This window comes from Zeus faber (assembly GCF_960531495.2).
Source record: "Zeus faber genome assembly, chromosome: 15".
Classification (NCBI taxonomy): domain Eukaryota; kingdom Metazoa; phylum Chordata; class Actinopteri; order Zeiformes; family Zeidae; genus Zeus; species Zeus faber.
In genome coordinates this window covers 9,622,711-9,646,160 of record NC_137194.1, presented here as the reverse complement: position 1 = coordinate 9,646,160, position 23,450 = coordinate 9,622,711, and the positions used below count along the sequence as shown (strand labels likewise).

General features: G+C 43.5%; 2 protein-coding genes across 3 annotated transcripts; one reads left to right on the top strand and one right to left on the bottom strand.

Annotated features, from left to right (window-relative positions):
* Positions 1 to 257: 257 nt before the first annotated feature.
* Positions 258 to 9,432, top strand: fam217ba (family with sequence similarity 217 member Ba). Of its 2 annotated transcripts, none has more exons than XM_080014616.1 (5): positions 258 to 1,157; positions 1,240 to 1,342; positions 6,526 to 6,590; positions 6,676 to 8,084; positions 8,829 to 9,432. In XM_080014616.1, exons 1-5 carry the CDS (start codon positions 1,048 to 1,050, stop codon positions 8,882 to 8,884), a joined length of 1,743 nt encoding a protein of 580 aa, XP_079870742.1. In that variant the 5' UTR covers positions 258 to 1,047; the 3' UTR covers positions 8,885 to 9,432. The 2 variants fall into 2 exon arrangements, with proteins under 2 accessions (XP_079870742.1, XP_079870743.1); XM_080014617.1 differs by having other exon boundaries at positions 8,606 to 9,432.
* Positions 9,433 to 9,708: 276 nt separating this feature from the next.
* Positions 9,709 to 17,273, bottom strand: ttll9 (tubulin tyrosine ligase-like family, member 9; the record flags this gene model as incomplete). Its single annotated transcript, XM_080014580.1, has 14 exons — positions 9,709 to 9,779; positions 10,071 to 10,195; positions 10,890 to 11,003; positions 13,027 to 13,223; positions 13,347 to 13,405; positions 13,644 to 13,731; positions 13,852 to 13,892; positions 14,049 to 14,139; positions 14,361 to 14,429; positions 14,913 to 15,098; positions 15,783 to 15,894; positions 16,888 to 16,980; positions 17,071 to 17,117; positions 17,259 to 17,273. 14 exons carry the CDS (start codon positions 17,271 to 17,273, stop codon positions 9,709 to 9,711), a joined length of 1,308 nt encoding a protein of 435 aa, XP_079870706.1.
* Positions 17,274 to 23,450: the final 6,177 nt, after the last annotated feature.

Genomic DNA, 23,450 nt, shown 5'->3' with positions numbered 1-23,450 from the left:
ATATTACATTTATATTGCTGACGGCGATATGCATATATCATAATAAAATGAATATCTTCTTACGTAAATTCAAATATATAAAACAGAAACAGTTTCTGTTAGTTTCTGTTTTACAGAATCAGTTTCTGTTTTACGGAGATACAATTGCCTTTCTGCAAACGATTTTGAATTCTACCACGAACAAAGGCTATGAAACCGATTATTATTTCTAAAAGGTATACGATTTCACTGTAATATTTTTTCCCTAGCTGCTCTGTTTATGTCGTGTGTTTTGCTTCTGTTAAAAAACACAATCAATAATGAACTACATTTATTATTATTATTATTATTATAATTATTATTATTATTATTATAGTATGTCATAAAAATAATAATCTCAAAATAACTGACACAAAAGAGCACGCTCTACAGGATCCTCCTGGGAAATGGAGTTATTAAAGTTACGATTTTGATTTTGATTACATTTATTTTATCCGGAAAATACCGTATATTTTGCAAAGAACATATTGCGTTTTCTCGTGTTTTCTATGTCAGAAGGTTAAAACAAAAGACAACAACAAAAAAAACCCAAACAATTCGTTAGCATCGAGAACGTGTCGCGTCGATGAATTGGCGGGAACTACAACTCCCGCGATGCACCTCGCTCGCAAGGAGGCTGCGAGCCAGTCAGCGGCAGGTAAACAAACCCATTTGACAGGGACGGCGACTCGAACAAAGCTTCCAACGTCGTGTCGGCGTCCTGCATAATCCATGCCACGGGACATGTCAGTCGAAAAACAATCTCGTTGGCAGGCGAGGTTCTTTTAAATACATTGCTTGGCGTTTGAACGGATAGCGGCGGGAGACCGAGCGTAGAGCTGCTTGCACGATAGGGAAATTGGGGATCTGCGCATGATGTACTGCGGCGCTGCTGAGAAAATGGACGCGTTTGCTCTCATCCTGAGAATAGAGTCGCTGGTCAGAGATGTCGGTGGGGTTCTATAGCTAAGAGTGTCACCATTTATTTGTGTCCGAGCCGAAAACCGCAGACCTCGTCCGGCTCGCTGCATGATGGGACCCATCATGCAGGAGCGCTCAGCGTCCTCGGCCCTGAAACGCGTCTCCTCCAAGGAGAAGATCAGAGTGAAAAACGCCGAAAACTCGGGACCCGTGTCAAGGTAGGAACCAGCTCGTAGGTTCGCAGCGGCCGTGTGTGCGAGTGCAGTGACCAAATGCGAAGCCGCTGCCCTGTCCCCACAGCTCGAAGAAAGGAAACAAGGTGAAGAAGGCGGTGGGCCAGGTGAGGAATGGCCTCCCAGGGCCGGGTCAGGAGAAGGACTCAGCAGCAGCAACAGTCCACAAGGTGAGAGGCTGAGACGTGTGGCAAACGCTTTTAAGAGATAGGATGAACTAGTCACTTTTTAAAAGTGGTGCTCAAGTCTAGTAGTCTAAAAAGTGACTAGTAGTTTGGAAAAAGTGACTACTCACTTTGTAAGAGTGGCTAGTACTTATATTTTAGTTACTACTTTCTATTCCAACAGTTACTAGTACCTATTTTAGTTTTACTAGTCAAAATGTATTCGGTACTAGTACTCATTTATTAGATACTAGCAATTATTCACATTTTTAACTATTGTTATATTTTACTTAACTAATGTAATGTTACTAGTAACGATGCATTTTAAGTCATAATGAGAAATTACTCATCAAAACAACTTGTTGATAGTTCAATTTAAAATGTTGCTATTAAGAATAAAAATATTACTAGTAACCGCAAGAAACAGCACTTGTCAGTAATGAATAAGTACGAGTGCTCAACAAATAGGGATTACTTTTCTGTTGCAACATGTTCCTTTTGGTTACACACACAAAAAAGATTATATCCCCGACGCACTGAGGCGTTCTCCTTCTCCTCCAAGTTTTGGACGCTGCCGCTCTGTCTTCGCTGCAGGTGTGTTTACAATAGTATTGGGTCGTTCGCCAACGATTCATTCTTTGTGACCGAATCTTTTAAGTGAATGAAATGAACTGAATCCTTCCCCCAAACAATTTGTTTGTTTGAGTCTCCACCTTCAACCAAAAGCAACTGCTAGAAGTGGTTCGCCAACGAAACATTGAACAAACCTAAAGAACTGGCAGAAATAGTTTAGTTCTTGTTCTTTTGATTTGTTCATTGATTTGTTCTAATGCTGTGTTATTGTAGTTTGTACGCTGCAAACTGTGAGACATTATACCACGTTCCAAATTATTATGCAAATTGGATTTAAGTGTCTTAAACATTACATTTTTTGTTTTTCAATTAAACTCATGGATGGTATTGTGTCTCAGGGCTCTTTGGATCACTGAAATCAATCTCAGACACCTGTGATCATTAGTTTGCCAGGTGAGCCCAATTAAAGGAAAACTACTTAAGAAGGACGTTCCACATTATTAAGCAGCCACAGGTTTCAAGCAATATGGGAAAGAAAAAGGTTCTCTGCTGCCGAAAAGCCTCAAATAGTGCAATGCCTTGGACAAGGTATGAAAACATTCGATATTTCACAAGAACTTAAGTGTAATCATCGTACTGTGAAGAGATTTGTGGCTGATTCGTAGCACAGACGGGTTCATGCAGATAAAGGCATAATGAGAAAGGTTTCTGCCAGACGAATTCATGGGATTAAGAGAGCAGCTGCTAAAATGCCATTACAAAGCAGCAAACAGGTATTTGAAGCTGCTGGTGCCTCTGGAGTCCCGCCAACCTCAAGGTGTAGGATCCTCCAGAGGCTTGCAGTTGTGCATAAACCTACTTTTAGGGCCACCCCTAAGCAATGCTCACAAGCAGAAACGGTTGCAGTGGGCCCAGAAATACATGAAGACTCATTTTCAAACAGTCTTGTTTACTGATGAGTGCTGTGCAACCCTGGATGGTGCAGATGGATGGAGTAGTGGATGGTTGGTGGATGGCCACCATGTCCCTACAAGGCTGCGACGTCAGCAAGGAGGTGGTGGAGTCATGTTTTGGGCCAGAATCATGGGGAGAGAGTTGTAGGCCCCTTTAGGGTCCCCGGAGGTGTGAAAATGACCTCGGCAAAGTATATAGAGTTTCTGACTGACCATGGTACAAAAAGAAGAACCCTGCCTTCCGTAGCAAAATCATCTTCATGCATGACAATGCACCATCTCATGCTGCAAAGAATACCTCTGTGTCATTGGCTGCTATGGGCATAAAAGGAGAGAAACTCATGGTGTGGCCCCCATCCTCCCCTGACCTCAACCCTACTGAGAACCTTTGGAGCATCCTCAAGCAAAAGATCTATGAGGGTGGGAGGCAGTTTGCATCAAAACAGCAGCTCTGGGAGGTTATTCTGACATCCTGCAAAGAAATTCAAGCAGAAGTTCTCCAAAAACTCACAAGTTCAATGGATGCAAGAATTGTGAAGGTGATATCAAAGAAGGCTCCTATGTTAACATGTAACTTGGCCTGTTAAGATGTTTTTGATTGGAATAGCTTTTGATTTCAGTAAATATGACCTCATAATGTTGCAAATTCAACAAATGACCATTTTCAGTTCTTCACAACCTATAAAATTTTTGAAACTCTGTTGTGCATAATAATTTGGGACAGTGCATTTTGAGTTTTTTATTTTTGAAAAAAATACTGTTATCATTTGGAGGTTTGTTCAATAACATTCAAATTATACCCTAACGGTTGATGACTTGAAAATTATACTGACTGTCATTTGCATCTACTATTGAGGAAAATCAGAGAAAAATGTAATTTGCATAATAATTTGGAACACGGCGTAAACGTGCATGATCCCACTTACACTTAGCAACATTTACATTTAAGTTAAATTAAAATTGTTGTCAGGTTGAATTGCTCATTAAAATATTTTTATTTTATATTTTTATTTGAGATAGCTTAGATTTAAATGCCGTGTTGACTCAAAGTGGGAGGCAAGATTTAGAAGAAGAATCTTTAATTATCACACAGCACACCACACTACAACACATGCACACACACACACATGCTTTGGATGGTGGCCGGTGAAATGGTTCCTCTGCATTTAACCCATCCTGGCTTGTCCTTCCTCCGGGGGCACAGCCAGGAGCAGTGGGCAGCATTCGTTGACGCGCCCGGGGACCTGGTGACGAGTGTCCATCGCTGGTCAGACGATGTTGTGTGCATGTTTTTGGTGGGGGTCCTTACTGACGTAAGGTGGAGGAAACCCCATGTGAGCACGGGGAGAACATGCAAACTCCACACAGAAAGGCGCCCCAGGCGGGAATCGAGCCCAGGACCTTCTTGCTCTGAGGCAGTTAAGGAACAGGTGGCAAAGATACTTTTTCCTTTGATTGCTTGATAGAATATGAGTAAATCGTCATCGATGATAGAGGATTTATTTTTTTTAATCCACCTTGAACTGGGCCAAATGATGTATGTGTCCTTGGATCTATACTGGGACCCTCATGCCGTGCTTCACTTTCGCTGCCATGTTAACGATTGCCGCGGTTCTAACTGGCCACGCTTGCACGGCTGGCGGGCGGGCGGACAGCTCAAGGACCTGGAGCGAACCTTTGACCACATGCTGCGTCCACAATCTCATAGAATTACTTTGTATATGCACAATATCTGCATCATATCACCACGTAATAATGTTTTTCAACCTACTAATAGTTTTAACATTGTGATGACTTGTTTTAATACATATTATATTTTAATATAGGCCATAAAGAAAAGGGGAAGAGAGACAATCACCATTGTGGAAAGAATGAAGTGAAATAAAGTCGTCCATTTGCATATAACATTTTAGCGTTATAGCGTTTTTATAATGCTTCTACATACACACACATGTATATATATATATATATATATGTATGTGTGTGTGTGTGTGTGTGTGTGTGTGTGTGTGTGTGTGTGTGTATATATATGTGTGTGTGTGTGTGTGTGTGTGTGGATTCAACCTTCATCGAGGGAATTCGGAGTCTGCAGGGTTCCTTTTGAGCTATAATATAAATACATTATATAGAATAAAAAATCTTTACTTTTCACATAATTTCATTTGTAATTTCTCTAAAATAATAACAATTACATCAGAATATATACCTTTTTCAATAACACCTAACAACGTTATGTGAATTTACATTGTGAATACCAAATTATTTGCAAAATTACCTCCTGGACTGCAAAAGGCAGAACGCAAGCAAGAATTCCATCACTTTTCTCTGTCCTTCACGGAATGTGCTTGCAGGTCTGTGCTCTTGAGCGTCTGGCGTGTTCAGATCTGCTCAAATCTGTGGGCGCAATAAGCGTCTGTGCGCTTGCACGTCTGGTGTGTATGGGGCATCTAGTAGAACGCACTGTGGCACTTTTGCCTCCCACCCGCCACCCAAGTGGCCTTTCAGGGACCTCCGGCACAGAGACACAGAAGACGGGGGGTTGTAAACACCAGTTTATCGTAGAGAGTGGGCCAGCTGGAATTAGCCCAGGAGCATATCGACATATGTCATGACACGGGCTCCAGTCCTGAGTGTGTGTGGGGACGGGGGTTTTACCTGCTGCTTGTTAGACCAGCCACCGAGCAACGGGTATGCAGCCACTCTGATCCCAATCACGCAGATCCAGGTCAGGTGTGGCTGCTCAAACCACACCGTCCCCCCGCCACACGCACCTTCATGCATGCGCACATATATGCACGTATATTTTTGCCAGTATTCTTCTTCTTATTGTTATTATCATTATTAATAGTCTCAGTTAAGTAGCTTGGGCCGCGCATCGGGTGAGGCGGAAAGAGAGGTCTTCCAAAACTTCACCGGGATTCTCTCGTCCACTGAGGCCAAGCCGGCGAGCTCTGACAGCAGCTTGGCCTGGTAGGGCTGGAGTAGAGCCTGCGTGCTAATGGTGCAGGCCGCCTGCCCTGACACCAAGTAGACCTTTTTGGCCCCCGGCCTTTTCAGCTCCCAGCTGTTTGGCCACCTTGGTTGGGAGCGTGGGCTTCTTCCTCAGGTTGAAGTCTTGTCCCTGGGCGAGGCAGCCGGCGACCGTTCCTTTTAAGGAACAAGAAGGTCTGGTATCCTAGCTCCTGGGCGACGCGGCAGTCGGCTTGAGTGGGATCCGAGAGGTAAAGCAGATCTCAATGTGGATTCTTCTTACGGGAAGTACGGAAAGAGGAGGAAGCGGAAGTCCAGGCACAACATATAACTGCGGGGGCAGGACGGAAGCGCGACGTTGTCACTTCCTCTGCCTTTTTAGGCATGAATACAGAGCGTTTCGATTGGAATACGTGATCTGACGATAGTGAACGCCCCTTTGTATCTGCCTTTCATTTATCTTGTGCATAGAACACATTCTGTATAAGTTGTCTTTTAGGTTTTTTTCGGTTCTTGTTCATGTCGGATTGTGTAAAGCAATGCACTGAGCAATACAAAGTCAAATTCCTTGTTCACTGTACAAATAAAACCGATACTGCTTCTGATTCTGCTATCCTTACTGGTTAAACATTTTACCTGGATCACCAATAGAAGACATCGTATTTGTATTTTCTTACTATTATTTATTCACAGGGTACTCAGTCAAGAGGGACGAAGGTCAAAACTGGCAGCGCAAGAAATACAAGCAAGCCCTCAAGGTAGAATTTTAATATGAATTTCATTTTCAATTGTAATTCAAAGTTAAACCTCAGTTGCATTCCGCACATGTGCCTGTCTCTACAGCCCTCAAGAGGAGGGAACCATGACATCTCAAGCGTACAAGCAGTCTTTCACACGTAGGAAGGAGGAAAAACGGGAAATGCAGCGATTGTCAGCGTGCTGCAACGAAGTAGACCAAAATGGCGGGGGAATGGGCAAAAACAGACGCGCCCTCTCCCTGCCGCTCTCGCCGATCTCCGGTCTGCGGCAGATGCCAATGCAGTCCCCCGCCCCTACTCCAGAGGCGCTACAGCACCACTACAACCAAAAGGAAGACGATTCTGACAGTGCCAGTGACCTGTCGGACTCTGAGCGGCTGCCGATCCTCCCCTCCCCCTGCACGCCCTGCAGCCCCCCGCACCTCAACCTCAGAGCCGAGGTCATTAACACTAATGACTTTCCGCCAGACTTCCCAGGGCGGTGTGTTGCCCTGGGGGAGGAAGAGGAGACAGAGAAGCCCGCCTACAGCTATCCAAACTTCCTCCCCCCCCCCTTCAACACCTGGAGCCTGCGCCAGTTGGCGATGTTTCTTCACACGGAGGGCCGTGGGGCTCCCCGACCCAAGCCTGTGGGGCACCTGGAGAAGTATCTGGAGAGGCTGCTGCAGCTGGAGTGGCTTCAGATCCAGACGGTGCAAGCGGAGAGCAGCCGTCCAACTGGGAGCCGTCCAAGGCAGCTGGGCCTCTCATCTGCCACCACTGCCCATCCGCCCCGGCCCCACACCGCTCCCCCCACCCGACTCAACTCCCCCAAAGGCCTCCGACACAGCCAGCGAGCTTTCCCCTTCAGCTCCCTCAACACCCCTCCCTCACCTGCCTCGGCCCAGCAGCAGCTCTCCCGCTTTCTTGTCTGTCCTCAATGTCACATCCGCTACCCGCTGTGTAACGGGAGCTGCTCTGCTTATGCCTACCAGCGCCACTCGCGGCTCAGCCCGCTGCTGGAGCGCAAAGCCAGGCCTGGGGCACCGGCCAAAAGGAGCAGCAGCGAGAGCCGGGCCACCAACTCCGATGGCCGGGCTGCAGGAGGGCAAGGCGGAGGAGGAGGAGGAGGAGGAGGAGGAGGAGCGGGAGCGGGTGGAGCAGCAGGAGGAGCCCAGACCCCAGTTAGCCCGTCGACAGCAAAGAGTCATATTCGGCACATGCAGGCAGCCGGTAATGTCCGCAAGCAGGAAGCAGGAGGGAGCGGTACGAGCCGGAGTCAGGTGAGGAAGGGCCGCGTCAGAGCGAACTCTGAGACCGATGTGAAAAAGGAGCCGAGCTACGCCAAGGCAGCTAGCACCGAGAAACGCGTTTCATCTGGAAGCAAGCGAGAGATAAACGCCTCCAAGAAAGTACAGAGGGACTGGCAGAGGATGGAGGCGGGAGGGCAGGCCGCGAAAACAACCCTCAAAAAAGCTACAAACGAGCTGCCATCTCTTCCCAAATCACTGCCAAGTAAGCAGAATGGCAAAGCAAAAAATGTGCACTTTGTTGCAAAGTAAAGGCTACTACCTACTGCGCTTTTTAACAAAGCTTAAATTAATGTTTGCTTTCTGTGTAATCCGTGTGTTACTAACATGTTCTAACTGTTCCACAGCAGTCAGTTGCTTGCTGCCTTCAAAAGGTGAAAAATAATACTGACAACTATCTACTTATTAAACTGTAGTTGCAAAGAATAATACACAACTTGTTTATATTGCACAATATGCAGATTCTGATTAAAAAAATCTACTTCTGTAGTCATTAATTTGCACTATTAGCAATCCACATGGACATAGAACATACGCTTTACTGTAGTAGGAGTTCCATTGTAGCCTACACAGCTTTCTGTAAACTGTGCAGTCATTCTGTTAGTATAATGCTGTTAATGTGAAGACTACACATCAATCCTTTGACAGCTCAACACTCAGCATCCAAGTAATACTAGTATTGTTCTGTAATCACATATCTGTCTTTGAATTGGTCGTTATTGACAGGATTGCTTTTGATGTTGGAATGCAAGAGCTCCTAGATTTGCTTTGATGCCGATTTTTTGAATTCCTCTTCGGTGCCTCATCTTTGAAGAAACTCGTTCAGAATGAACTGAGAGAAACGAAACAAGTGATGTACTTTTGGTTTTCAAGTTTTTGTTTTCAAGGGCTTATCATGTTTGGATCTGCTTGAATTGTAGTTCACGATATCTATTTTTTTTTTTCCCAGAAGTGAGCTTTTCCCTGTTGTTGAAGAAAGCGGAAGAGAGTTTGCTACGAATGTAAATGCATATTTTTTCAAGTTTTGTATATCATAGTTATATTTATTAGAAATCTTGTCTTGGATGCTCATCCATCATTTTCATGTTTACATATTCATGTGCAAAAAGGAAAACATTTTGCAAAAGAGCTGAATGTCTATTGTGCTGGATGATTGGCCATTGAAGTGATTTCTATTTAAGTTATCCAAGTCATCCAAATCATAAAATCTAAGACGCGAAACATGTCTTGCATATCTTTTTATTATTCCACTGCATACTTGAACATCCTCTAGAATACCATGTTTACAGTAGAATGTCTTATTTCTTGTAAATGACCATGTAACCCTGATTGACGGGGACATTGGGCTCATCACTATGTTGTGTTGTGTATTAAGCCTCCTTCACTATATATTTATGTAAAGCATCAAAGCCATAGACTTCGAGGCAGGAGTGCAGGTCTTATTATAAACTGTGCAGTACGTCGAAACGCACGCTAAAGATTGTTCTATGTATTTTCTCAAGGTTGGATGCAAGTATTTGTAAGGCATAGAAATAAATATGTTTTGCACTCGATTGAAGTGGTTTGGAATTGCTTTTATTGCTTTCTTCTATCTTTACTAACGTAATGCTGCAATACTGTGACTGTCGACTCACCGCTCCTATGTGTTATTTCTTATCTCATTTTAACTTTTATCACTTTCTTGATCGCACTTTTTCCTTGCTGCAGGGCCTTCAGTTCCCTCGGGGGGCGGGGGGGTTAATAAAGCGCTAACTTATTTTCTCTTATCTTACGTTAGGGCTGGCAAATACAACAGCAAAGTGCAAACAAAAGGATAATCCGAAAGCTGGTCACATCCTCTTGTGGCCAGGAAAGGGCTTTAGAAGCTGCCGGAGGTGCTTCTTCCTGTCGTTCACGCACCCTGTAACACAGAAGCAACCAACGCAGTGGAGCCTTATGCAGCGTCACAACACGCCCAAGTTTGTCTCGTCAACTATTGGTCGCCAACCATTCGAAAATGCCACGTATTTACGATGACTGCATCTCAAAACAGATCCCGCTGCTACAAGTGTGTACAACTGCAACTGTATGTACATTCTTGAGCATCTTATTATGACTTAGTGCCCCTTTACAATACTTCATCTTACCTGTCGAGCTGTTCATTACTTATCTCATCTCATCTTCAGTGAGTTGTCGACCAGCCTCACATTACCTAAGTGTGTGTTGGCAATGAAAGTGGAGCTTCCCAGCGTCTCCAGGTCGCCGTCCTCTCTGTAGACCAGCCCGTCGTTCCACATGAGGTCGAAGCCCCCCACCCGCTTCTCTTTGCCTGTCAGCCTAACGAGACAAACCGCGGCGAATTAGGGCCCAGGCTGCTGCGACCGAGGTCACGTTGCGAGGTGAACTCTTCAGAGGAGGGCGAGCTCGAGTAGCTGTGGTTGCAGCGTTTTTTCCTCTGGTGGCCCGAGATAAGTAAATGTCCATTAAGGTGTTGAGTTAGCGCTCGTTAGAGCGGACAGTTATTAGATACTACCGCCTGATTATTTCATCTGACCGCGATCGCTCTGAAAGATGGTTTCCAAAGACGGTTTCAATCCAAATTTTTTTGATTTGGATTTGTAAGCAAATACGAGAGATGTTGCAACGAATATAACGTAAATTAGATGCGTTTCCGTCAAAGGAGGAAAGTTAACCTCCTTTGATGGAAAGAGGCAAATGAACCACCCGCCTGGATTTTTATGTTCCAATGTTCAATGCCAGGAAATGGCTCTTTGTTTTGGCTCAAAGCACCTTGACAAAACAAGACATTTTTTTATTAAATTCATTTCTTGTAATTGCAAGTTTAGATAAAGTGTGGGCGTGTCAGGAATCCTGTTTTTACTGCAGATTAAACGGCAACTAGAATGCAATGATCCTTGCATCTTAAGTCATGCCATATGGACACGGGCCACAGTTCACTAGAAAGTGATTTGCAGTACATATAAAGACATTTAGCAGCCACTTGAAAGCTCTGGCAGCTCCGTCTCTTTACCTTCCCTCCATGTCCACGATGTGCAGCGTGTCTTCCAGCAGCCGACACTTCATCTCATAATCCTCCTGACTGCTCGCCGCCAGCGACGGAGAGGCATTGACCTCGATTAACCACCTACGGAGAGATGTGAGACGGACCTAGTTGACCTTCAGCTCACACCGCTGCCCTGTGACTCCGTCTTTAAACAGCACTGGACACCATGAAGACAGGACGAGTTAGCAACTACATAGTTCAGAGGAAACTGCATGGACACAAGGAGGCAATACATTAATTATTATTATTATTATTATTATTATTATTATTATAGCTGTAGGCAGCAATACACAGGGTCCAGGCTGGTCTGTGTGACGGGGTGATGTTTGTGACGTAATGATTGATGGTCAAGGCCTATTTGTAACTACAATTCAGGATGATTGTATGACTTTATATCTCTGGAACGTCTGTAAGTCCCGAAGGTGATGTTTTTGGCCTTTCATTTCTTCTAACTCTCCCCGGCGTGTCAGTTGTCCTCAGAAGCGTACATATTTATGACATCTAATACGTTGCGCTTTGTTTAATCCAATTGCCTTCTGCTAATACTTAAACTAATTATTTTCAAACACAATAAAGGTTACTAGTAATAAAGTTATAGCTGTCACTGTGTAATTTTGTATGGTTTCTGTGAGAACTAACTACAATTCAGTGTAAAAATATAGATATCCGGAATTTCTGAGGTAAATCTTAAGGTGATGTTTTGTTTTCTTTTTTTTGTTTGTTTTTTTTAATAACTCACCCTGGTGCGTGTCGGATTGGTCAAACATTTCTAAAGTAAAAAGTGATTATCTCTGTGCTTCTGTATATGTACAGTCTGTCAGGGTTTGTGTCTTATATTCCTTTGGTTAAAGTCCAAATCGAATAATCCAGTGTGTGGATTAAATATCTGAGGTATTCACAAATGCTGTCTAATATCGGGCATTTGGCGTGCAATGGCATCTCACACATGTGAAATGATCGCACGGGACCAGTGACGCAATTACACGCTTGTCTGGGACCGATTTGGATCATATTTGGACGACAGCGTGTCGGAACTGAGCTGAAAACAAATGTTATTGATCATGTCTGTGGCTTGGCGATCTGACATATACACAGAAAGGGCACCAAAAAGGAGAGCGCGTCAAGCCAGTGGAGCTGCTGCATCTGTGCGCGCCGCCATCTTGGTGAGGTCCTGATTGTCTATGACCAATCAGTAGACTGCAGTGCTATCACGTGACCTGTGCAGTGATTTCACCGTTGTGGAGATGGTAAAAAACTAACTTATTCCACAAAAAATGGACTTATCTGGATCAAACTTGGACAACTGCGTGTCCGAACTGCTCCGAATACAAATCGTATTCATCCTGTTCGTGGGTTTAGTGGTTCCATGACATCCATACACCACTGACGTAAATTTTTCCTGAACAATAACAAAAGCAGTAATAATATGTTTGTTTTCATACGACATGATTATTGTGTCCCCGCTAGATTTTCCAGCACACAGTGCAGATTGATGAAGTAATTAGGAAGAAACTACAGCATGTCACTGGCAGATTTATAGCTTTGTTTTGTACCATCCAGGAGAGAAAAATAAATGGGAGACTTGAGCAAGTTCCCCCTTGTTGTGCATTGTTTTATTGTGTGCATGTGTATGTGCACTTGACTGCATGTGATTTTGTGTGAACCAACTGCTCATACGAACATATTGGGGTTGGGGCGGGCGACCAACTGAAATGCCATTTCTCAGTCATGCTTCAAAATAGTGTCACACTTGCCCTGGTCTCGGTTTAAAAAGGAAATCTGATTTCCAGAGGGAGGATTAGAGGTAACCTAGGTCTAAATAAAGGTTTAAATTAAATGTTTGGATTAAAGGGTGTGGTCTCCAGGTGGACCAGGTTGATCTGGACTGAGACCAGCACCAAGACCAGACAAGAAGCTGACTAGTCCTTCATCACCTGAGTCTAGGACTTCCTTGTCTACAACGAAGCACGTTTTTTAAAATTCTGGATTAATTTAAGTAAGTGCCTTAGTCCTGATTTCGATTAAACCCTGTCTGCCAAACCGCCCTGACAGTATATGTTTGTGGGTAAGTAAGTGAGGGGCGTCAGAAAGGCGGAACTCCCACGGTTTGAGGTTCTGGTCCAGCAGGATATCGTAACCGTAGAGCTCGAAGCAGTGCTTGTCGTTGATAATGATCTTCTGCACGCTCTGCAGGCTGCGCACGAAGATGTTGTCAATTTCCTTGAACACGGCCTCCACCGTCCCCGAGCCGTGTTTGGCCGCCAGGTACCGTCGAAGCTGCTGTATCTGCCACTTACATCCCTGCCAGGAGACGGACAGAGACAGACGAGGGGAGGGGAGAAGGGGGCCGGCAGACCAAAATACATTATAAAAAAAAAAAAAAAAAAAATTCTCTTTCATTTCGGGGTCTCAAAGATCACAGACCTTTTCAGGATCGTAGTCCGGTGCTGTTTTCTGAATAGCCACATTAGTGAGGTGCACGTCTGAACGGACGCATTAAGGAGTCAGAGACAGCAAGCTCGCCCAGAGGGAGAAGCGGCTCCCTTCCACCTCCCCTCCTGGGCGGACCCCCGAGAGGAAACCGGCAAGATTTGTTTTGTCTTCTCTCTCCCCCTCTCTCCCTCTCCCTCTCCCCCGACCTCTCCCCAGTTCTGCATATTTTCAAAATGGTACGTTTCAAGACAAAATTCCACACAGAGATACACGTCCACATCAGGATACACTGGTCGTCGAGGCTGCCGAGGGAGAACCTGGTGCTGGAGAAGCGAGCGAAGCCGTCTCGGTACAGCCAGGCCTTCAGGGGGATGTACTGCACGGCGGGGTACAAAAACCCACACGCGCAAAACAAAGACTTGTAATTTATCTCCGGAGGGAGGGTGGGGAATCTGAACAGCCGGAGTCATGGTGAATTCCAAAGTTCTGTACTCACCGAGGTTACCAGCACGTAGACCCGCAGGTCAAACTTTCTACCTGAGGGAGGGAAATCTGGTCAAGTCATTGTGGAGAGGGCGGACAGGCAAACGTACATAACGTGCATGCGAGTTGACTTTGTTGTCACAGCACACACTCCTCTTGATAAATTATCGCTCTTTTAACAACTGTTTTACAGATAATGGTCTTAATTACCGCTGATGAGATAGGGATTTTCGATATAGCGCTGCACCACGTAACTTTCCACCGGAGTGTTATTCTTCTGCTCCTCTGGACGGGAGCCATCCTAAATCAACACATTAACACTGCGCGTCAGCAACGAGCCCCTCGGAGCGGCCGGGCAGAGGCAACAAGACTTCCCCCACCGCTCCCGCCGCTTAGTTTTTTCCAGTGTGGTCCTGGAGGCGAAACGCCTGCATGAAAATTAAAAAAAAACAAAAAAAAAAAAAACGGTCCAAAGGTCCGTTCATCAGATCAGCGTCTGCGTTTCGACCAACAGAACTTCACCTTTCTCCAGTCTGTGATGTCCTTGAGTTTCCTGAACAGGAAAATACCCTTCCCTTGGGACTTTGCCACCTAAGCAAACACAGCAGGGGACGAGGAAGATTGGGTTTTCACTTATGGAACATTTACAAAAAGTGAATCAACAACGACCACCCCTACCCACGTTTGACATGTGTACATAGTGTGTTTTCCATCGGCTAGTATGAGGTATGAAGTACGCACGTGTTTACACTGTACAAGTATATCAACGGTGCCTCTGTGTAGGTCTGTAGGGGGGTGTCCTGGGAACGCATCTGAACGCAATTGATAACCTCGGTGAAATACTCTCGCTGGCACTCTGCGGCGGTTTGCGCAGCTCGGCGGCCAACGAACACATCTGCAGCTGTTCAGGGAGATTCACGATGGCAGCGCCTGAGGAGCCGGCTCGAGCGCGCTGTTTGGTTTAATACCAGGTTAGACTGGGCTTCTGTGTGTAGCCCCCTAATTATCAGCACCAGGCCGTCTGACCTCGGATCCTGTGAATACATTATCATCGCGTGCGCGGCTGGGGCTCACCGGCTTCATGATCCAGGTGCTGCCGGGGCTCCGTTTGAACTCCTCCACAAAGAGGTGATACTCGCTGGGCAGTTCAAAGGTGCGAGGGAAGAAGTCACACCTGGACCCTTCCACTCGGCCAGCCTCTCTTTCCAGGTTTTTGCGATACCTCTTCAGGTTTTTCACCATCAGGTTTTTCCAGGTCAGCTGTAATGTCAAAGATTTGATGAGCCGTGTTTAAATTGTGGATTTTCATTTGCAGTGTCATTGATCTATTGTGCTAGACAGTATTTTCTTTAACTTACAATTACTTAGCACTACTTAGCAGTATTTATTGTTACACTAATGTCTCTGTTGCAATGTAGCTTGAATGTTATTCTCCCTTTTAAGTCGCTTTGGATAAAAGCGTCTGCTAAATGACTAAATGTAAATGTAAATTTTCACAATGGCACGGCAGATTCGGATTATGGTGGCATAGCATGCAGGAATAACACTAGCCAGGGTTTATTTATTACACAAAAAAATTCAAGGACTTTCAAGTACTTTTTAAGCAATATTTTTCCTGCAAAACAAATATAATACATTTTGAATGTTATCTTTATTTATTAAAAGATATATGATCTCAATCTCATTGTATTAGTATATTTGTATATCTATGATGTTATTATTAACCTTATTGTCTTCTAAGTGTTCATTTCGATTCAATGTACATTTCCCCGACATCATCTATGTTATTTTCAGCAATTATTGGTTTATTTTTTCTTACGTTACAATTTAACGAAATAACAAACCCAAGGTCAATATCACAGGTTTTTAATGATCGCAGGGTTTGTTTTTTTTCAAGGAAATTCAAGCACTTCAAGGACCTGGTAAGAATCCCCACCAACTCACTTCATAATGGTTGCGAAAGTGGCATATTCTGACATGCTCCTCCATGTAGGAATGATCAAAATTTTCTCTCAGCCAGGCAACATCACACCAGTTAAAGTCCCACTCTCCCTCACTGTGAATAAATATGTCAAACATTCATACTTTTAGTTTGCTAAAGGCTCTTCTTAGTGACATTTTCCAGTGAACTGTAGTTCATTTTTTTTCTCTCATATATATATATATATATACACACACACACACACACACACACACACACACACACACACACACACACACACACACACACACACATATATACAGTATACATACATACATACATACATACATACATACATACATACATACATACATACATACATACATACATACATACACATATACTGTATACATATACATATACTGTATATACATATATATACACACACACACACATATATATACACATACATACTGTATATACATATATACACATACATATATACATATAAACACATACATATATACATTTATACACATACATATATACATATATACATATATGTATATACATACATATATGTACATATACATATAAACATATACATACATACAAATATACACATATATACATAAATATATACATACTGTATATACAGATATATATACATATACATATATATCCATCCATACATATACATACATATACATATATATATATACATATAAATATACATACACACATACATACACACATATATATATATATATATACATATATATGTATATACACACACATATTTATATATATATATACACACACACACACACATATATATATATATATATATATATATATATAAAACGTATATATATATATTTATATATATATATATATATATATATATAAAACGTATATATATATATATATCTATTTATATATATATATATATATATATATATATATATATATATAAAACGTATATATATATATATATATATATGTATAAAACGTATATATATATATATATATATACGTACGCATACGCACACACACACACACATACACACACACACACATATATATTTCCATTTATATGTACAGTAGTGGTACACACAAGTCACTTACTCCTTGACTTCAATCCAGCCTGGTCTTTGGCGCAGGACGTCCTGGATGGTGTTCAGAAGTCCACATTTATATCGCACACAGTTCCTTTCCTCCCTGGAAAATACTTGGACAATTTATACCTTTTCCACACCTTCACGCAATACAGTTCTCCAGATCTATACACAACAATTAATACCGACTCACCGCTCACTTCTCCTCTGATATCCGTATTGTCCCTTGTATCCAAGAGTCTGAACGAATACAAATACAAATACAATATTTAATAGGCAGTAAATCTTTGAACACGGCTGCTTTGTTTACTAGCAACGTTACATTGACTCTGATCGTTTGTCACGGAATGACAGAATTTGTCACGTTTCTACGCGACTTACCTTCGTCTTTGACATCCTAACGCACATCAACGGGACGGATCAACGGTATCTGCGCCGGTCTTCGGCAACAACATGTGTTGCCATAGTAACCGCAGCACTACAGCCTGCGGACACGGTGTTACCGTGCTGCGTTCATGGCCCGTGGGAAATCGGGCTTCAGCGGCTCGCAAGCGCAACGTGGACGTCTTGACGCGGTTTATACCGTATCCTTCATCACCTGTTGTAATATTCTGCTACAGTTGTTTTAGAATCGAATAAAAGCAACAAAAAACAGTGCAGAAACAAGTATGTAATATAATAATAATAATAATATAATACGATTATAATACATTAAAATACATAATGCGTATTACAGTATGTGTGCATTAGTTTTACACAATAATTTGTCTATATTACCGCCTAAGTGATCAAGTCTTCTGTAGTAGAATAACAAATGTAATACATAAAAAAAATTATATATATGTATATATTTATATATATATATAGTGTATATATATATATATATATATTTACATTTACACATACACACACACACACACACACATATATACGTGTGTGTGCGTATATCTGTGTGTTTATGTGTGTGTGTGTGTATACATATATATATATACACACACTAACACACATACACACACCTACATACATACATACATACATACATACATACATACATACATACATACATACATACATACATACATACATACACCACACTCTTCCTAACATATTCAATAACTTATAACGTGTTTCCCTAATTCCTCGTGTATGATTGTTTAAATGCATGTTTTTCTGTTAATTAAAAAAATATGCTCAATGACAATGAACAACGCTGAAAAGCAATACATCGATACGATCAATAATCCCAACATTCCGAAACCAAAACGCATTTCAGCGACGGCTGAAGTGTGAAACACCACTAATTGCTCGGGGCGCTAACGCGACGCGTCGCCAATAAAACAAGTGCGACTCCTCCTCCTCCTCCTCCTCCTCCTCCTCCTCCTCCTCCTCCTTTCACTCAACGGGTTTCACCACAGACTGGCGCTTCGGCGCTGCGGTCCCGGCGCAGCTCGGTGGCAACCGCAAACCAACGAGCAGCCGTCCGTCGGGCCGGTTTCGCGGCTTGGACGCGGAGATGGTTCGCTGGAAAGACGTGGACCAGCCGGCACGTACAGGGTCAATCTCGGGCCTGGTTTCAGGGAAAACACATGTTTCCCACCTCGCTCCCGCATTCCTTTACGGCCGTCCTTAGGAACAGGATTAAGAAAGGGGGGCGAAAAAAAAGATAAATCGCAGCACTTAAACCGATCGCAGAGCCCTTTGGTTGGAACATCAGGATTTTTAAGACCTATTTGATATTTACAGTAGGCAACAATGTGGGTGTCGTTTGGAAGCTCTTTATCACTTGTGGGATCACTAACTCTAAAGCCTGCACGGCTTATCGAATGCTGCACTGAGAATGACTCCAAATAAAGTGGAAAGTATATTGTAAATGAATGTACGCTAACATAAATACTCTCCTATCGTGAAAAAAAACAAACTGTGAAGGAAATAATGCATATTAATACTATGTTGGAAGGGCGTTGTTGCAGCAGTTTTATTGTGAAAGCGGCTATTATAAAATATTTATTATAATAATTGGAACGTTTTCATGAAACATTTGAAAAAAACAAAAGGGCCCCGTTTAATAATTGAGTTTCTAATTATTTATTGATTTAATCATTTAGTTCCTTGTAATTTGGACCTCCATACAAAGCACGTGTTTTATCTGTCTTCACCAACAAAGACATTGAACAGTGGTGTATTATTATTGGTAAGACAAGATGTTAAATAATACAAAGAAAAAGGGTCAAGATTCCTGAAGGAGCCTGAAAAAACAGCCTGAGCACCTTCTACCTGCCCTCCCAGAGCCACCCACGGCTCATAAAACACACAGCTGTATGTTTGACTTTGACAGAAAATAAATGGAACAGGCAGAATTTGAGAAGAATTGCGAAAGCCCGTTGGGATTATTGGCCGAGTTTTACGAACGGCGGGATTCGCTCGCAGACATGTGGGCCAGGTCACCCGGCCCCACTCCGGTCAAAGAATCAAGGTTTGAAATGATCTCTAAATTTCACAAATTTTAAAAATGTAAAAAGGACTTTCTCGGACATTCCCACGGCCAAAAGCGATGTCGCTGGCCCGGCGGCGTCGCAATTCCTCTTCGGCGCCATCGGCATCGTCAGCCTCACCGCCGCTTTGACACAAAGGGGTTCTCCAGGACTTGGCTTCCGTCGTTTCATCCGCTCCGTCTTTCAAAGCAGGTGTTTCATCTCTCCGCACCAAAGCGGTGTGCCGTTCCCTGTTATCAAGCCAGTAACAGAGGGCGAGACATTCCATTTGACGGATATCCATTTCGAGAACAAACGGGCCGCATCATTGGTATTTCACCAATACCATCTCAACATCGAAGGGGGAAGAAATACTGACATTTTACGCAGTCACATTTCTAAACGGCGTGAAACCATTATCAGCCTCTCACAACGCTCACATTTCTCACCACAATCAGGCTGATAACTCCACCAAAAAGAATTCTAGGGCCGCACTGTGTGTCAGACGTGGCCGCTCCAAACCAATTCCAAATTTAAAGTGCTTTTCTTCACCCGGAGAAAAAAAAAGCCATTTACTTGACGACCGCACGATTGCAAATTTCACTGCCAAGCCTATATGTGTGCACGCACGGTGCCTCTCCCGGGGCGAGACATATTTTCCTCTCCCCCTTTGTCGACTTTCAATATCTCTGTACATCTCTAATAAGCAGATAAGCTGCGTGGAACAATAAGCGATCAACTTCTCAACATGCTTCGGCCTCAGCCGAGGCACATGTCTTCAATTTGTGTCCATGCTATGGCTTTTTGGGTTTGGCAGCGGAATCTCCAGACAATTCACATGATAGGTCTCCGTCAGAGCTTTTACCTATTATGCTTATACTGCGGCTTTACCGCCGATGTGTTTTCATCGGTGAGCAACTTGACAAAAAAACAAAAAAACAAAAAAATACACGCTGTACAATTGCCAACTTCATGGAATGGAATTTGCTTCCAGAGTTTATCCCCGTGTTTGTTTGCTATGTTCAAACCTGAGACCTTAATTCTGAGATAGGAATTCCAATTTTATTCATCATTTGAGATTGTCATGTTTAAAACGAAACATCTTCCCTGACGGTCTTTGTCCGGAGTGCTCTGGGCAGCGGGCTCTGGCCCCAATCGCACTGTGGCTTTTCCTATGAATTACGATGGCGCCACTCACCGAGGAGGATACCGGGGATGCGGGTCGCAGGTTGGTCAAGTTCCAGCGAGGAACGGTTACCAGACCCCGATGAGCCACAAGATCCCGCAGACCCGGGGGGGTGGGGGGGCTTTCGGGACGCCGGCAGCTGCCAGAGTCGTGGCATCGCGGTCGAGCTTGATAGACGCTTATGGTAACCCCTCCCTTCCTGGCCGATCTGATTGTACTCATATCTGTTTACAATCTCCCCCCAGAAGCCGTTCCTGGAAAGCCGACACCAAGAGGAAATGTCGCTCTCGTCGAGGACAAGGAGGTGGGGGGCCAGGCGGGAGAGCGAAGCTTCGGGGTCTGGGAGGCAGAGCGAGAGAGCGCGCGTTCGCCGCTCCTCGCGTCTGCAGGGCACGGCATTGCCGTCCTTCACGCTTTTGACCGCGTATTCCAAACGGTTCTGGCCGTGTCCCGCGCCGGATTGACCGGATTGTGATGTTTTAACATCCAGTTCAGTGCCGCAGGTGGATCCGCACGTCGTTTGCGACATCCGACAAACCCTCCTGTGCGGTGAGCCCGGCTCCCGAGAGCGTTTAACCGTCTCCGCGGGGCTCACAGTGCGACCGCTCCGTATGCCTCTTTTCGGGAGGGTTTTTTCGGAGGCTGTCGGCTCCACCGCCGCACGTCCCAGGAGCCGTGAGCTTGCGAGATCCCCGGGCTTTGCGCTCTCCCAAAAATGATTTCCAGTAAAACACGAGAGGAAGCCAAGAGAAACACGACGATGTTTAGGTTGAGTCACCGTTCGCACTACGGGTGGAACCTATTTCCGGTGATTTCCTTTGTCTAATGAGGCACGAAGGTCGGTATAGGCCTAATCTAGTATTCACAGGACGGCCAGGTGGTCTCGAGTAGGAACTGTGCATTTAATGCCCATTTGATGCGCGGCCATTAAGCTGTCATCCAGTTGTCACACTGATGACCAAAGGTAGAGCACCGTAAAAAAAGGTCTGTCTCTGCTGAGTGGACTGAATTATTTTTTGACGGGTTTGTTCATTTTGCATCATAAAACGTGCCTAGCAATAAATAAATCAATTTAAATGGTCCACGTAAGTACAAAAACATTTTATGAAAAATGAGTCGAAACCATTTTGATAGTAATCAGCTTTGATTCTCAGTCTTGGTTGCCATGCCCGAATAGCCGAGCAACGTAAATTGACATTCTTCTGACATACTTCATAAATCTCTATTTTCGTGTGCATTTACGCTCATCTAAGCCCCAGACTCATGAAGCCAACGTATGATGAACCCTTACGAAAGGAAAAAGAAAAAAAAAAAATTCTATACGCGACCGTCGTTTGACCACCAAACCACAAGCAGTGAACTTTTCGACAGCATTCTGTCTCCACAACTATGGTCAGGAGAGTGAAAACAGAATATGGTCTTAATTTGTGTGGAATTCTCTCCTTTTCCCAGCTCGGGGGGGAATGCGCCTGGGACTCGGGGTATGGTACAAAACCTTGGTGCCGGGGAGCAGGGGAGGGATAAAGAGAGTGGTCATGAGTTAAGACTGGAATAAGGTCCACTTAATACCTCGGGAGCAGAGCAACGGACACTTACGTAAGCCACTGAGGAATGGAAAGGTGTGCGGGACCACACCGGGAAACTTAAAGGAACATTCCAACCAAAAAAATGAAATAATACTCCCTGCATTGCCAACATGCAAGGTGCTGCATATTTAAAAGGCCACACGGCGTGTCATGAGTTATGCCGCTGATTCTATCAAACTGCGATGCAGATACGCACATCAGACATGTTGGGATAATTATTTCAATGAGGGGTTAAACCTCCTCTAATTCCGCCGTCCAGAGTTCATTTTCATAATACACCTCGGAGACAAGGAGTCGTTTTTCACGATTTCATCGGCAAGGATCCAGAGTGAGCGAGGCATTTGATACAATAAAAAATAAAAACAACACAGACTGTCAGATTGAACATGTGCACACGTGTTTGCTTTGGCTCGATTGAATGCTCCATATAATAAAATGGACGCCTGCCTCCTCCACTCGTCATAATGATGTATTTCTCAAGCATTGAATGAGGGGAAGATAAGGACATCCCCCAGTACATTTATGAATTTGAGTTGAATGAGAACAGTTTCTAGACAAAAAGAAACATCTTGATGACGCCATAAGTTCACTCACAAAGTTCGCTCACAAACCATATAATTAACTATATATATATACACACACACACACACACACACACACACACACACATACACACATACATTCACACATACACACACATATATATACATACATAGATACATACATACTGTACATATACATACATATACATACATATATACACACATACTGTATATAAAAAAACATACATACAGTATATATGTATAAACATACACATACACACACCCATATAAACACACACACACACATAAATATACGTGCATGTATATCTAGATATGCGAAATATATGTATGTATGTATTTATGTATGTATGTGCTGTATGCTGTATATATTACATCTGAGCTTTAATATAGTAGTAACATGGGTTTGAACTGGTCATTCAGAGACACTGTAATTCAAACGAAAAACAGTAAACCCAACGACTGCATTCTGCTCAGTGTTTAATCATGTCTCATACATCCGATTTTCAAGCCCTGACAAGTCAGATGAAAGCAGTCAGTCTGTGGTGTTTGACTAGCGCTCACCCCAGGAGGCACGTGAAAGGAAATTGAGTTAGAATCTCAGCGAGATGGGTAGACTCTCATAATATTGATCCAACGGGTAGGCGACGGGACTAGGTAAACTTTGACAAATGAACTCTTTGCTGGCCTTGCATATTATTTACATGGGAACTCAGCGGTTTCAGAATTATTTTCCTAATTTCTCAAGATTTATGTTCACAGTATGTCAG